Genomic DNA, 16062 nt, shown 5'->3' on the forward strand with positions numbered 1-16062 from the left:
GGGGCATGGGCATAGCCAGAATTTTTGTTTGGGGGGACAGAACCTTTGTTTGCTATGTGTATTTATTGAATTGTATTGATTGGGGGGCAGCTGCCCCCCTTGGCTATGCCCATGGAGAGAGGGTGAGTCTCAAGGATTTGAGAGGGGTCAAGTGGCTCCCTCTGGTCACACGTCTTCCATGACCTTTCTGCTCTGGCTTTGCAGATCTAGAGCAGGGGTCTGCAACCCACGGCTCCGGAGCCGCATGTGGCTCTTTTACATCTTTGCCGCGGCTCCGGGGCGGATACTAGCGAGGGGAGGAGGCGCATTGTGCGCCCCGACACTCCTCACTGTGGCGGGCGCTGTACTGGCTGTGACGTCGCATGGGGGCGGTGCGTGCGTTAGTCACACACCGTCCCGACGTCACCTTCCCGCCCGCTGTCAGATCGCGGCTCCGGAGATATATTTGTTTTAAATGTCGCAATGGTTTTGCGGCTCCCAGTTGTTGTTTTTTCTTCGGAAACGGGTCCAAGTGGCTTTTTTTGTCTTAAAGGTTGCAGACCCCTGATCTAGAGGATTGTGCACACCCACACAGAACTACCCCCGCCCCCACGTTCCCTTCCTGAGATCTGGACCACGAGAAGCCAGGCCCAAAGCACAACTTGAGAGCCAAACACTTTAAAAAACATTTTATTTTGTTTCCTAAAAACTTGTTCTGAACTCCAGGAAGCTCACAAGTTGTAATGTCCTTCCAGTGTTTGCTACATCGAGTCTGTCTCCTTCTTGAAGGAGCTGTGAAACGGAGCCTCCAGGGTGCGAACTTAGAGCTCTCCTTTCCTGAAAGCTGAGAGGGCGGGACTGAGCCAAGATCTTTGCTGCTGCACCTGTTGCCACAGCATCCCATCCTGACAGCACAGCCAGTCACCTCCAGCATCTAGCACCCAACTGCAAGGGGTGTTGTGGAGCCTTTGCACAGGAGGCGTCACCATGCCAGGCCAGCCTGGTCTGGCCGGGCCTTTGGTGCCATACTGTCTTTTAGGAGCAGACAAATAAATAATGAGTCTCTGGATCCTGGCAGCCTCCTGGTGTTGGGCCACATCCTGTCTGCCCTGGATACCAGTGGGGGAAGTGCTAACGTCCAGTCCAATGCCTGACTGGCCAATGAAATCCAGTCTGGGCCAGCGAGGCGTCTTATCCGAGACGGAGGCGGAAAGTGGCAATCTCCATGGGGTCCAGATGGACAGAGGTACTGTTGGGGGAGGTCGTGGCCAGCGGGTACATAAGTGTCAAGGAGGAGGGCTGCAGGGAGGCCAGTTCAAGGCCCTGGAAGAGGCCGCCCAGGGATAGCTGGTGGGGACACAAGAGGTTAAGAGAGGGGGGTCAGCGCAAAAGCAGACTCCAGTCCATGCATGCCAGAGGGAAGCAGCCTACCATTCAGTCAAGAAAGCAAAGCTCCCAGCATCATCAGCGGCCTCTCGCAGTAGCCCAAGGAACCCATCCTTCCACCCTCCCCACAGCACAGAGTTGTTGCTCCCTCTCCCATGGGTTGCCCATTCCTGCCCTCTCTCCCTCAGAGGCTCCATGGCATCTCCCCACTTACTGTGCCATGGGTGGTGGTGCAGTTGAATCCCAAGTTCCTGGCCTCCAGGCCACAGTCAAAGCCCTTTCGGTGCAGGATCAGAGCCGTCTCAGTGGAGGGCAGTGAATCGTCCTGGAGAGAAAGACATGGGTGTTGGTCATAGAAGGGGGCGGAGAGAGAAAGCAGGGCCCAGTGCAGGGGAGAAGCAGGCAGAGGCTGGGTCAGGTTGAGCTGTGATTCCCACATTGGGCAAATGACTCTTTTTGTCCCTTCTAATGTTAACTGGCTCCTGGTACATTTCTGAGCACGATTCAAAGTGTTGGTGCTGACCTTGAATGCCCTAAATGGCCTCAGCCCAGTATACCTGGGCCTTTTTCATAGTGGCACCTGCCCTGTGGAACGCCCTCCCATCAGATGTCAAGAAGATAAATAACTATACAACTTTTAGAAGACATTGAAAACTTTAAGAAGGCAGCCCTGCATCGGGAGCTTTTTAATGTTTGATGTTTTATTATGTTATAGAAGCCGCCCAGAGTGGCTGGGGCAACCCAGCCAAATGGGTGGGGTATATTATTGTTGTTGTTGCGCTTATAGAAAGCTGTGATTGATCCCCACCAGTGCCCTCCCACCCAGGGGGCAACTCACCTCTCCTTGCAGGGTGCGCAGGTTGAGAAGATGGAAGTCACAAGGCAGGGGGCCCGAGAGGGGCAGGAAGGGCCTCAGGGTGGGGGGCGGTGGCTTCTCCTGGGCAACAGGCATCACCAGCACCTCAGCATTCAGCTGCATGGAGGTCAGGTGGCTGAGCAGAGATGGGAAACTCGTTGCCTGGTCAGCTTCCGCCTGGGAAGGAAGGAAAGCCCAGCAATGACAGGCAGGTGTGTGTCCCACCCCCAGGGGCCAAAGATGCTCCGGGGGCCAGGAGGTCACACACAGGAAGCCCGCCCTCCCGCCTTCTAAGCTATGATGGCCACTGAGCTAGGAGCCGGGCTACCACGCACACACGGGCACAGAGGTGGGCCCAGCAGCTACGTCACCACCAGCTAGCACACCAGACAGGGCCGGGCTTTACCTCTTGGCTGTTGGCCTTGTGGATGGGAAAGACCAAGTCTCTAAGCATGGAGGCCAGTTTGGAAAAGAAGCTGGAGCTCTGGGTGGAAATGGGGGCAGGGAGAGGGGCGGTGAGAACAGCCATGTTACAACACGATCCGAAGGCGCACAGCCCTTGCAGAGCAAGGAGGCCAGGAACAGGCCGTCTCGCCTGGGCTGGAGGGGCTCCTGGCACATGTGGGGGGTAGGTTCCACCCCCCAAAACCCCCCTCTCTTTTACATGCTACTCAAGGCAACAGTCTGCTTCCCACTTCTCTTGTTTTGAAGCCAGCCTGCCAGGGACTTCCTTCTGCTGACTCTGTATGGTGTTTCTTCCCCTCACTGCTCAGCAACTTTCTTCGGCTGCTCCATTTCACACACCCCAGGGCTGATCTCTGGGGGCATTCATGCTTCTCCCTAGGAGAAACTGACCACCCCACTCTCTCCACACTCAGTCTTCTGCCTTTTTACCAGCGGCTGACGGGTGGAACCACCTTTACGTCTCTACTGCAATTGTTCTGAAGGAGACCCTGCAGTTTGCCCTACGGGAGCCAAAATCACTATTGCAAACACTGTTGGAATGTTTTGAATTTGTATCATCCAGCATTATTTTGTACTTGCATGCATCTGTTTATTCTCGGGAGCCTTTCAGCTGAAACACAACAAAGCAATCCTGTCCCCAGGATGAAGAGACTCACTTCTCCTTTCTCTTCCCAAACACAGCAGACAAAGATTGTAAGCGTTTTGTGTCTAGCCTGTTTGATCTGACTAAAGCGCTGCTGGAATGAACAAATGGGTGCTCTGCAGTGTGTTGCAGGCAGGAGTTCCAAGGAAAAGTGAGGGAAAGGGCAATATGCTGAACATCCTGGCATGGAGTAATACTTCATGCAACAGGGCAAATGTAGGGATTTTGAGCTAGCTCAAGGTTCCATCAGCCTGGGACGGGTGGTAGAACCTAAGACTTTTATCATGCAAGATGAACTCCCAGCTATGGGATCATCCATGTGGGAACTGCTGTGGCTTCCCAAACACAAAGGAAAATCCTTCCTTAGGGGTGCTTGCAAGAGGTGCTGATGCCCAGGAGATTGGCAAGCAGAAGCAGCCCAGTGCCACTCTTGAGCTGTAGGGCTGGCCTGGGCCCCAAAGGAGCCTCAGATTTCGTGTCCTTCTGAACGTATCTGCACGTTTGTTGGCACTCTGAAAAACCCAAGCCAACTAGCAAGGGAGAGACAGGTGCCTGGGCAGAGTGGCCAGATGCAAGGGGTGCTGAGCACCCAGTCCTTGTACCTTGCTTGCCACGCTGTGTCGCTCCAGGAGGAGGCGGAAGCGGTTGCAGGTCCGCTTGTTGTCCTTCAGGCCTTGCCCCAGGCCACGGTTGTCATCCTGCATGAGGCGCCGGTCCAGAATCACCTCCAGCTGGCCTGGAAGTTGAACCGGGGAAGGAAGAGGAAGGAAAAGTGGGGAAGTAAGAGGAGCTCCAACCTAGACAGGTGACCCACTTCCGACACATAGGGGGATCTTGCCAGCACAACAGCAGCTGCTGAAGCCCCAACACAGACCCCCTGCGGCTGACCTCCCATCCCACAAACTGCTCCTCCTCCCCACTCTGGCTCAGTCCCAGGAGACCCTACTATCCCTAGACATCAGAAGAACATAAGAGTCTGCTGAATCAGGCCCATCTAGTCCAGCATGCTGTTCTCACAGTGGCCAGTCAGATGCCTGTGGGAAGCCTGCAAGCATGATCTGAGCACAAGGGGACTTTCTCCCCTCCTGTAGTCTCCAGCAACTGCAATTCAGAAGCATTCCTGCCTCCAATTGTGGAGGCAGAGCACAGCCAACCTGTCTACTACTAGCCATCAATAGCCCTCTCTTCCATGAATTTCTCCAATCCTCTTTTAAAGCCATCTAGGTTGGTGGCCATCCCTGCCTCCCGTGGGAGCGAGTTTCACAGTTGAATCTGCCTTGCAGGAAGAAGGACTTTCTTTCCTCTGTTCTGAATCATCCAGGATGTCTGCATCCTAGTGTCTTGGGAGAAGGAGAAGTCCCAGGCCTGGTGCTTCCCGTCCGCAGCTACCCCAAGAGAGATTTGCCCACTGTCCCAACCCACTCACCACTGCTGAGGCTAGAGACACCCAAGGCTTGGGCCGTGTGCAGCGTCAGGCGGCTACGCGCATCTTGGATGTAGGCCATGACCGGCATGGGGTAGAAGTTGGCCTGGAGAGGGAGCTTCTTCAGGTACTGGCGGGGCTGGATCTGCCAGGAGAGGAGAGTGCTGAGAAGCCAAGTGGGCAGGCAGTCCCTCTCCAGCCTCTTCGCAAGGGCAGCAGGGTGTGTGTGTGTGTTTTCAGCCTCCCTCCCTGCCCATTACCTGAAAGCCGTTCAGGTCAGTGAAGAAAGTGCCTTTGCTCTCAATATCTGTGCTAAATCGCAGGGCCAGCTCCTTGTTGATGTGGTCTCGGATGTCCACCAGGCAGGAGATCTCTAGGGACAGGCCGTCGACCCCTGCAGGGAGGAGCTCAAATCAAGCAATGATGGGAAGCAGGGCTTGCCTGCCTGCCCATGAGGCAGGTGGAGGCAGCCGCCTTGGGTGACCGAAGTCCAAGAGGAGGTGCCCCCATGGGATCCGCAGCTGCCCCACCACCACTGTCGCTGGCGGAGAAGTGGCGCTGGCAGTGGCTTCTGCCATTGTTGTTGCTACTTTATGGCTGCCACCCTGGTAAGGGAGGCTTTGGCGGGGGCAGCACAGTGGGATGGGGTGGCACCTTCCCTTGTCGCTTCAGGCGGCAAAACAGAATGCATCGCCCCTAAGGCAGGAATGGGACAAGCTCTCCACTGCTGCTCTCTCCCAGTCCCCAAAGCCCCATACCTGCCACGTTGTACAGCCGGACCACCTCCTGGATGTGCTGGTAGTAAACGGCCACCTCTGAGAAAAAGGGTCCCTCCGTCACCCGCACCACAGGGGGGTCCTTGGGGACATAGGGCTGCAAGGGAGAGGAACATCAAGGAACTCTCTGCCACTAGAGATTCAGCAGATGCCTCCCAAGCAAACTGTTTAAACACCTGCTGATTATTATTTTTTTAATTCTGCCAGGCCTATGTAAGCAATTCAGAGCAATTCCTCCCACAATGATTATCTGATTGTCAGTTTTTAGCTTTTGCTCTGCTTTCACTGTATGGTATTATGTATTTTTGTTGAAAACCACCTTGATTTTGATTTTTTTTTTTATGAAATTGTGGCATGGTGGTGCTGTGGTCTAAACCACAGAGCCTAGGGCTTGCCGATCAGAAGGTTGGCGGTTCGAATTCCATGCTACGGGGTGAGCTCCCATTGCTCAGTCCCTGCTCCTGCCAACCTAGCAGTTCAAAAGCACGTCAAGTGCAAGTAGATAAATAGGTACTGCTCAAGCGGGAAGGTAAACGGTGTTTCCATGCGCTGCTCTGGTTCGCCAGAAGCGGCTTCGTCATGCTGGCCACATGACCCGGAAAAACTGTTTGCGGACAAACGCCGGCTCCCTCAGCTAGTAAAGCGAGATGAGCACCACAACCCCAGAGTCGTTCGCCTGGACTTAACGGTCAGGGGTCCCTTTACCTTTACCTAACATTCTAAATAAATAAATAACCAGAACAGGCAGGTGTTCTTACTAGGGGGAGGCTCTGGATTTCATTTCCCACAATTTCTAACCTGCCTTTTCTTACCTCCCTTTTCTTACCAAAGATGCCCCTTTACCAAGCATGGCATAGGTTGCCTGGAAGCCCAAGAATGAAGCAGACAGAGAGGAACGTTGGTCCACTTGGGAGATTTTCAGGGGCAGAATGTCCGACATGGAGGACTCCACCTCCCTTAAAGGCAGGAGTCCAGCCTGCCCTAACCTGGTGCCCTCCAAATGTTCTGAACTACATCCCTCATTAGCCACAGGGTACCGTATGGGAGTGCTGGCTGGGGCTGATGGGAACTGTGGTTCAAAATGTGTGGCCTGGCTATTTTGTCTTTAACCGCGTTTATAGTCCAAAAGAGAGGAAGTGGGCAGTCTCCTGTGCCAACCAGGACGATAATAATGCCTGTGGGAAAATGGTTGTTTATACATAAGAGCATGGGCGAAAGTTTATTATTGCAGGGTGATTTCGTAGCTGAAGGCATCCTTGGAGCATGAACAGCGCGTGGACAGCTCATGCTGTCCCAAATGATTGGCTCACGTAACATAGCCTGATCGACTACGTGGCCTGGTGTGATGGCATGGCATTGTCCTTATCTGCTGGCTGAGAAAAAGTTGCATTCCTTGTATTTTGTATCTTTTTGACTACACACAATAAATGTTGGGCTGCAGCAACTCTAAAAGCAGCCAGATTTCTTCAACCCAGCTCTGCGTGAGACTGATTATTACTGATGACAAATCAAATGCCAGCCACAGAAAGTGAGACACCAACACCTGGTCTAAGCTGGGAATCATTTTCCCCCAACCAGCCCACCTACCCGGGAGATGTCCTACCAACCCCAGCCCCCACAGGGGCTATCCCTGCCCAGACCTTGGCTTCTCCGTCAGGCAGGAAGAGGTAGGCACCGCTTTTGTCTTTGGTGCTCCGGGTCCCATAGATGAGGAACTGTCTGCTCAGCTTCTGCTCCTGGGCATCGCCTGCCCGGTGCACACTCTGCCAGGGAACAAGTGGAGTCCTGGTGAGCACAGGGGCCCACAAGGGGCCCTCCCCATGGCCGTCAAGCTAAGCTGCACCTGCCCACCTGGTGGGCCCGTCCTCACCTTGAGGGAACCGCTGCCCCCAGAGAAGCAGGCTCGCATGTGCTGGTTCTCCAGACAGAAGTCCTCCGTGGCTGTAGGGATGACCCGCACCGGGAAGGCCTCGTGTTTGTGCACAGGGAGGTCACGCCCGTGCAGGAAGAGGCGCACCGAGGACTTCAGCGTGTTGTGGCTGTCAAAGGACTTGCTCAGCTGCAGGATACTGAGGCCCAGGGCCGGCAGGCGCATGTTGATGGACACCTGTCAATCGGAGCACAGGGAAGGGCAGCAGCAGTTCCCATTGCTCCCCCCAAGCACACACATTTGATGCACTACAAGGGGCCCAGCAGCCACCAGGTGAGCAGCAGAATTCCCTGTACAAATCCTTGGGGAAGAGGCATGCCGGTAAGGCTTAGTGCGCCCCAATGGTAAACGCACAGGAGCAGCCCAATGGGAAGATGGGAGCCCATCAGCATGGAAGGGCACCTGGGCACCTTCTCTAGCCAATTTCCGCCTCTGACAACGAAGAGCCTGGTGGCATCTAGAAGATTATCAAGCTATGGCGCTCCCAAGCCCCAGGTGGCTGAACACCGTTGTCCCCACTTCCGCCTTCCTTCCCTCCAGGCTCTACCTGGTAGACATCGGGGGCCATGTCTGTGGCAGAGGTCCACTGGGCACTGAGCTGCACCGCTAGGGGCTGCCCCTCTTCGTTGAGGACCCGGATACGAGGTGTGTTCACCAGCAGGGACACAATGCTCAGCCGCTCCTGCTCCAGGGGGTTAAACACCACCACGAACCTGCAACAGAGAACAGGGAGGTTGCAAGATTGGCCAGTTTGGTCCGTCCCTCCCAGGCTCAAGTCCGTAACCCCATGATGTCCCAGCCCAGGGCCCGGGATACCCACTTCCCTGCTGTGTCTCCTGCCTGCTCCCCACCCTCTTTTCTCAAGGGCAGCCCCACTCACCCACCTGGGTGTTGCATCCAGCTTGATGATGGTTTTCTCCGGCAGGGAGTCCTGATTGAGGCGGGCCTCATCCTGGAAGAGAGAGAATGGGTCAGGCTGAGTGACCATGGGGTCTAGAAGCACAGGGTAGGACCTGGCTGGGGCCAGCTCATGAGCTGCAGCCCCCTTGCCATGGTCCCCTCTCCCTGGGGGCAGCAGAGCCAGGCCTCCCCACCCCACATCTTCTAGATCGCTCCCTCTGGGCACAGAGGAGCAAGGGGTGGGCTATGACTCACTGCGCCAAGGAAGGGCACCGCCAGGTCGTAATGGTAGGCCTCTTTATCTGCCAAGACCAGATAATGGGCAGCGTTGATGATGACCCGCTTGAGGTTCATTAGTGAGTGGAGCAGCCTAGAAGAGGATGGGGAAGGGGAAAGAAAGATTACCACGAGGCCATAGGGCACAGATCCCCACTGCCACACCCTGGTTGCAGGGAACCCATGCCAGGCCTTACCAACGCAGGCCAGGTCATACACACACCTGACCCCATAGTCCACTACCACTGCCTCCTTGGCAGTGCCAGTGATGGCATCGTGGTGCTGGAAGAGGCCCAGGTTGCGCCGTGCGTCTGTCAGCATGGCGTAGTCCGAGAGCGGGTACTTGCTGTCCATGCCGGCGTGGCGGGCATGGCTGAGAGCCAGGCTGTACAAGATCTCGGCACCACTGGAGGCAAAGACGGGGTGGGGGGAAGAAAGAGGCTGTGAGTAAACCTTGTTCTCCCAGCAGAAGATGCCAGGCAGGGAGTCTCCTCCCTCCCCTCTGACCCCCCCCCCCAGACCCCTCACCGGAGATGAGCCTCCAGCACCCTGCCCATGCTCTTGTAGAAGGGTCGGGAGGTGTAGTAGCCGGTCCAGTAGTGGTCCTCTCGGTCCGCGTAGGAGAAGAAGTCCCCGCTGACCACAGGGAAGCCGGGTGGGCGCATTCCAGGGACGATGCCCACTTGCTTGTACAAGGCGTCAAAGTAATCCGATAGGGTCCCAAACTGTGCCTGTGGGGGAGGCATAAGCTGAAACTGCATCAGAATCCTTGGGGGGGGGGGAGACACCGAGTATCTTGGGATGGTGGGGTGCCCCCATGCATGGCAGGAGAAGAAACTGCCCCCCAGAGCCCCAGAAGGAGACTCTGCCCCAAGGATCTGGAGTAAGGCGCTCTGCAGCAGCCACCTCTTTCTCCCAAGGGAGCAAACCACCCCATCCTTTCCCAGGAAGAGCCCCACTCGAGCCAAGGTGGCTGTACCTGCACATGGAGATCCGGGTGGGCATTGAGGAAGTCAAAGAGGCGCTGATAGTTGAGGAACTGGGCATCCCACTCCTGGGGCTTGTCGTAGCGGAAGTCGTCCCCCAGCGGCACCAGGAGCACTTTGCTGCGGTACAGCTTGGACTTCTTGCGGTACTGGTCAAGCAGGAGCTGTGCCCTGCAGAGAGGACGGGGGGTCAACAACCAGGACAAGGACATGCCTGTAGGCCTGGCTGACATGGTCTGATCTTCATGGCCAGAGCCAGAGAGACAGGAGGAGGCATCTAAACTATGGCACTTGCTGCCACATGAGGCAGTGGTGGCCACCAACTTGGACGGCTCTAAAAGAGGCTCGGAGAAACTCAACAGGGGAGAAGGGTCTATCAACGGGTGCTGGTCACAATGGCTATGTTCTGCCTCTGAATACCAGCTGCTAGAAAGCACAAGTGGGGAGAACGCTTTTGCACTCTGGCCCTGCTTGGAGGCTTCCATAGAGACCTAGTTGGCCACTGTGGGAACAAGATGGGTCTGTCCCAACAGCCAGGCTCTTCTTAGGAGATGCTGGAATCAGGAGGAGGCAGTTGGACAAATGGTCCCCAAGCACTCTGGGCTCTGTGGGGGTTGCAGCATCCCTGGAGGCACAGAACACAGCTAGGAGAGCAGAGGGCAGGTGGTCGATGGAAGAAGCAAGCAGGCCCACCACCCCAAGGAGCCAAGGATGACCATCAGAAGCCACTCACCGCTCAGCCACATTGGCACTGGTGATGGCCTTGGGGGGCACTTTCCAGGGGCAGTTGATGCGCCCCCCTGGCAAACGTTTGAAGTCAAACTGGCAGCAGATCTTGGGGTCGGGACCGCAGGTGTGGGGAACGTCGTAGCTGTAGAAGGGCATCATGTGGCACAGGATATCGGTGCTGGAGTCAGGATCTGAGGGGGTCAATGCCAGCGTCACTCAGGAAGGGCCCCGGGCAAACAGAGACTCAGGAACTGTCAGGAAGAACTTTCGCCTGCCACCCGCAATGCAGACACACCAGCAACACGCAACAGCACACACCAGGCAAGGGAGGAGTCCAGAGCCCCACAGAAGGTGTGTGTGGAGCAAACGACTCTCGGTAGCCGGTGCTGACTGCAGTGGGAGGAAGCCCCAACTGTGGGGACGAGGGACAAAGGACGCATTGGCCCCTAATGAGTGGGTGGAGGACACTGGCAGCCAGCTGCTCCAGCTGCCAGGCTGTGAGGGGTTCACAGGCAAGACTCTGCAGAGCCTAAAAGGCAGGTTGGGGCATAAACAATCCAGGGGCCTCCACTCACACACCCCTCACCCCAACTCTGCCGCCACATGAACTCCAGATTCTGGGTTGCTGCAAAATGTTTCTTGATGGCGTAGTGGACCCGCTGGATGAGCATGCTGGTCAGATTGGCACGACGCAGCAGGTAAGGCATGGTGGAGCTGTGGCCAAAGGGGTCCACTGCCCAGCCAGAGCGCGGCGTCACCCCTGAAGAGCAAGGAGAAAAGGCAGGCGTCAGCAGCAGAAAAGGCAAGGGCCCGTGTTTCAGTCGCTGTAACCTGCCCCACTTCAAACACACTCGAGATTCTGAAGAGCCATGTGAAACAGGAGGCTTGAATGCAGACCCGAGTTATAATGTGGCATGCCCTGTACAGTCGTACCTCAGGTTACAGACGTTTCAGGTTGCAGACGCTTCAGGTTACAGACTCCGCTAACCCAGAAATTGAACCTCGGGTTAATAAGTTTGCTTCAGGATGAGAACAGAAATCGCGTGGTGGCGGCACAGCGGCAGTGGGAGGTCCCATTAGCTAAAGTGGTACCTCAGGTTAAGAACAGTTTCAGGTTAAGAATGGACCTCCAGAATGAATTAAGTTCTTAACCCGAGATACCACTGTATCTTGTACAGCAGAGGGCTTCACTATCCCCATCCAGTCTGCAGACCTCCATGGTGCTTCTCTCCATTCTATGCCTCCCGCCACTCTCAGCGCTTCTGCCCGGCTCAAGCACTGGCTGTCATCACAAATGTGGCTGGTGCCACCCCGCCACCCCTGATCCGCCCGCCCCCCAAACTTGGCCCAGTCTGCACACAGCACTCACCAATGTTCTTCTCCAGCCACTGGTGACCCTCAATGAGCTGGTCGATCATGGCAAAGTAGTGGGAATTGGCTTCATCTGGCATCACCCACCCGCCAGTTGCCATTTCTAGCTGCCCATTGCCCACAAGCCTGTGAAGGAGAGGTCAAGGTCAGAGGCAACCACCATCAACAGCAGCCCAAGAATGGACCTTCCCACAGAGGAGGCAATCAATCAAGTCTGCCACATGAATATCAAGCCTACTTCAGGATACAACACTAATACCTCATATCAAATGTAACTGATCTGTAGAAAAGACTTTACAATGTGAAAAAAGAGACAATGCATGTACTTTTGTATATGGGGATAATCTTTAATAAAAATTATCTTCTTTTTTAAAAAAAAACTTACTTCAGCAGGATTTCTTATATGCATGAAGTATGTTCTTTCCATAAACATTTATGTTGTTGTTATTATTATTTATTAAATTTCTATACCACCCTTTGTCCGTGGATGTCAGGGTGGTTCACAACATAAAAATACAAGAACTGTGTACACCACACCTTGAGCTCTTTGGAGGAAAGGTGGAATATAAATGCCTTTTTTAAAAAATGAAAGAAATATTGTCCTAAACATCTTCCTACCAACCATCCTAAGAGCAGGGGAAACGATGAGAGTTAACCCCTTCCTCCCCTCTTGTTACCTGCGGACAGCAGCCCGTTTCTGGGCGCTGATGTTGTCCCACCATTTAGAGAAGAAGGAGATTTCGGACCAGATGAAGCGTCGTCGAGGATCCTCCTGCAGCTTCACCACCATGCTGTTGAGGATGTGCTGCGTCTGGTCAAAGTAATACTTGTCAAATGTCTTGATCCAGCCTTGGGGAAGCAGAAAAGGGAACATCACTGCAGGCCTGTTTAGAGCAGCCTTCCTCAACAATTGCCCTCCAGGCACTGGACTACAACTCCCATCAACCCCTTGACGGCACAGCCAATGGCCGCCAGATTGGAAGAAGGTCAACGTACCTCCGCCTGCACACACATTTTGCTTCCTATCTTGGGTTCTACAAGTGTTAGAGACTCTGGGGATTGTGGCTCACTGGGGTGAGGAGGTTGCAACTGAAACCCTTGTTTTCCCTGCAGATGCTCCTGGCTACAAATGAGCCTCTCACCAAGCAATGGGGGAATGCTGCCTGCCGCCCCCCAGCTTGCTTACCTGGGTCGTTGTGGGAATGTGGCACCACAAACACTTGCAGTGGTTCGGCGTCCCATTCGTGTGGCTCATAAGTGATATCAAAGCCTTGCTTCCACACCCCGCCATCCTGGTTGTCATAGGGGAGCAACGCAGACACAGCCAACATCTGGGAAAGGACAAGTGTCAAGCTGAGGCATAGCAATGGAAGAGTCTCCTTTCCACCCACCTGAAGCCAGTCTGCCCTTAGCAGCCTCGCAGCTCAGGGCACCAGCTACTCCCCTTGCCTTAGGAGGCCCTGGGTCCTGCTTGTGGGCTTCCCGCCGGGGCATCTGGGTAGCCACCGTGGGAAACAGATGCAGGGTCACTGGTGGTGTAAATGACTATCATACTTTGAAAAGCTCAATGGATCAAGTTCATCCATTTTGTTGAATTAATAGTTTTAATTGGATTTTGAATAAACGTGCAATTAATTGTTACTGTCCTGAATTTATTTGTATTATTATCTTCAGCGCTTTTTTCCCTAAAAAAAATAATATTTAGGGGTACTCTTATTTTCCTACTCATATTGAAATACTGCCCCTCAATGAGGCCAAACTTAGAGTCACAAAATATTTAGGGGTATGCATACCCCTGCGAAAAAGCATTGATTATCTTCCTTAATGTGTTGTGAAAACTACTGTTCTGAATACTCCTTTTCATAGAGGAGAAGTGTCACTGGGAATGAGTTTAGGGTAGCATACTTTTGGGAACCTCTGTGCTGTCATGTGAACACCAAAGGCACAGGGGTCCTGCTTCCAATCACAAGCGCTATGTTCTCCCTCTCCCTCCACCAAATAACACCAATTGCTGGAAATGGCAGGAGGGGAGAGAGTGCTCTTGTGCTCAGATTCAGCCCCAGAGGTATCTGAGGCATCTGGAGGACACTGCAAGAACAGGGTGCTTGGCTGGATGGGGCCCCCTTTGGGCTGATCCAGCAGCAACTAGGTGCTTCTCATGCTCTTCACTCCTCTTCCCCCCTCCAACTCTTTCAGGCAGCACCGTTTACACAGTCCTGTCCCCCACCCCCAACCCAGCTGACCTGCAGGTCTTCCTTCTGGCTGTTGCTCTTCAGTGCAAACTGACAATCCTGAGAGGAGATGGAGTAGAAGCTGGGCCGGCTCTCGGGAGGCAGGACCCAGGAGCCATTGGGCATGTGGAAAGGCAGCACCACCGGCTGGCCCTCCGCGTTGGCCGTCAGCTCCAGCACGGAGTCCTTGATGTGGCTGATGATTTCGTGGTTCTCCTCCAGGAGCTGCTCCAGTTGTTCAATCCGGTTCTGCAACACCGAAATCTGGCTCTGTGCGGGGGCGGGGGAGAGGACGAGGAGCAGAAGAGGTGGCACAAGTAGGAGGAAGTTGTGAGCAGCCTGCGAAACACTCAAGGCTGCCTGCCTTCTTCCTTGCCTCCCTTTGCCAAACACTGCCTGGCTGAGCGAAAAGGGATGTCCAGCGTGGCACGGCCTCCTTCCCACTCTTGCCAGCAGTTGTGCAAGTGCAGCCAAGGGACTTGGGCTGGGGAGGAGGTCTTTAGAGTGTGGCGGGGGGGGGGGCTGCCGCTCTTCTCTGACCCTGCCGCTTCGGACCAGAGATTGAGCCACTGCTGCGGAGACAGTCAGGGACCCCAACCCACCAAGTCACTCTTGGAAGCCCTTGGCAGTGGCTCCTGTGTCTCTACAAAGGGCACAAAGAGGGCAAAGCAGCAGGTGGAGGAAGGTCTTGCCCGCAACACACTTACCCTGGGGAAATTGCCCCCATTCTGGTGCCGAGCAGGATCATGCTGGACCCTGTCCAGCATCAGATAGAGGGAGAAGACAGCCACGCAGAAGATGGCTGCCCCACACACCGTCACCTGCTTCTTCAGCTTCATCCCGGGGGTGCCAGAGGGAACATCTGCAAGCAAGTCAGGACAGGACACAGGTGTAGGCATCACTCCAGGCGGGGGCACTTCTCCGGGCACTCCCCCTTTGGGCTCCCTTTTGCAACAGTGCAGCCCCCCCCCCACCCCACAAGGCCGAGGACCCCCATCTCCCCGAGATCTCCCCTGTACCAGGGAGGCCTTGTCCAGGCTAAGAAGGCTGCCTGGCACTGCCCAGCCCCTGCTCCTCCACAGCAGGACTTGGTGGGGCTGCCGGGCCTTTCAGCTCGCTGCCCCACCAGCCGAGGAGGGAGCCCAGTGGCGCCAGAAGCCGAAGCCGCCAGGCCTGCGCTGTCCAGCTGGGAAGGCACCGGCGCCCACTCACCTGGCCTGGCGCTGGAGGGGAAGCCGCGGCCTCTCCCTCGGCGCCCAAGCGCTGCCTGCAGCAGGCGCGGCTCCCGCAGGCCGAGCAAGCGCCGGCCGCAGCGGCCGCGATATTCTTAGCAGCTGCCGGGCCTGGAAAAGGAGGAGGAGCCGCGGAGCCGGGCCCGAGCGATGGGGCGCTCACAGCGGCTCGGGAGCTGCACGACCCGCTTTTCCTCGCCTGTGCCCGAGCGGGCAGCGCTGCAGGTTGCTCGGGCGCTCCGAGAGAGAGGGAAAGGCCGGCGCTCCGGCCAGCTGGAGGCGCATCGTCGCCGGGCACTGCTCGGCCCCTCCCGGCCCTGCGCCTCCCGAGCTGGAGTTCCCCGGGCCGCACGCAGCCCCGTCCCCGCCTCGGGGCTGGCCTTGGGGTGGGGAGAAGGCTTACTTCGGGGCAGGTCTTTTTCAGAGCAGGCGCCTCGGAGCAGCCCCGGCGTGCAGCCGACGCCGCCACCGGACTCTCAGCGCAGGGCTGGCCATGGCGGAGGCGCAGCGAGAGCGCGCCGTCCCCGCACCCGCCGAGGCCACCAGCCTCCTTCCACACAAGCCCGCGGCGAGTCCCAAGACGGAGACCGGAGCCTGCCAACAGCTCTCTATTAATAGAGAGGCTCTTCCCTCCAAGCTGGCGAAGGGCGCCGTCGGCGGGCCGGGCGATCACGTTTCAGGCAGGGAGAAAGAGAAGAGGAGGCGGCCGCTGGGCGGGCGGGGGCTGCTGGGAGTGGAGGATGTGGGGAAGTCCAGTGGATCATGAAAAATTGTTTGTAAAATGTGAATTTTTTTTCTTTTATAATCTTCTTTTTTCTTTTTTGTAAAGTCGCTTTTGTTGAATTATTGACGATGTATCTGACCTTGGAAAAAGCAATA

At 55.7% G+C, this 16062-nt stretch overlaps 1 protein-coding gene across 3 annotated transcripts; it reads right to left on the reverse strand.

Moving 5' to 3' along the window:
• Window positions 1-653: 653 nt before the first annotated feature.
• On the reverse strand, window positions 654-15726 carry MAN2A2 (mannosidase alpha class 2A member 2). Of its 3 annotated transcripts, none has more exons than XM_028706156.2 (24): window positions 15587-15726; window positions 14659-14813; window positions 13964-14221; window positions 12907-13051; window positions 12398-12569; window positions 11719-11846; window positions 10936-11109; window positions 10354-10540; window positions 9614-9791; window positions 9163-9365; window positions 8858-9040; window positions 8614-8728; window positions 8343-8410; window positions 8006-8171; window positions 7399-7635; window positions 7169-7291; window positions 5511-5625; window positions 5013-5146; window positions 4756-4897; window positions 3932-4065; window positions 2628-2705; window positions 2204-2398; window positions 1580-1690; window positions 654-1326 (listed from the first exon to the last, which is right to left on the reverse strand). In XM_028706156.2, exons 2-24 carry the CDS (start codon window positions 14788-14790, stop codon window positions 1171-1173), a joined length of 3534 nt encoding a protein of 1177 aa, XP_028561989.2. In that variant the 5' UTR covers window positions 14791-14813; window positions 15587-15726; the 3' UTR covers window positions 654-1170. The 3 variants fall into 3 exon arrangements, with proteins under 3 accessions (XP_028561989.2, XP_028561990.2, XP_028561991.2); XM_028706157.2 differs by lacking the exon at window positions 15587-15726 and adding an exon at window positions 15164-15303; XM_028706158.2 differs by lacking the exon at window positions 2628-2705.
• Window positions 15727-16062: the final 336 nt, after the last annotated feature.

Source organism: Podarcis muralis, chromosome 14 (assembly GCF_964188315.1).
Source record: "Podarcis muralis chromosome 14, rPodMur119.hap1.1, whole genome shotgun sequence".
Taxonomy (NCBI): Eukaryota; Metazoa; Chordata; class Lepidosauria; order Squamata; family Lacertidae; genus Podarcis; species Podarcis muralis.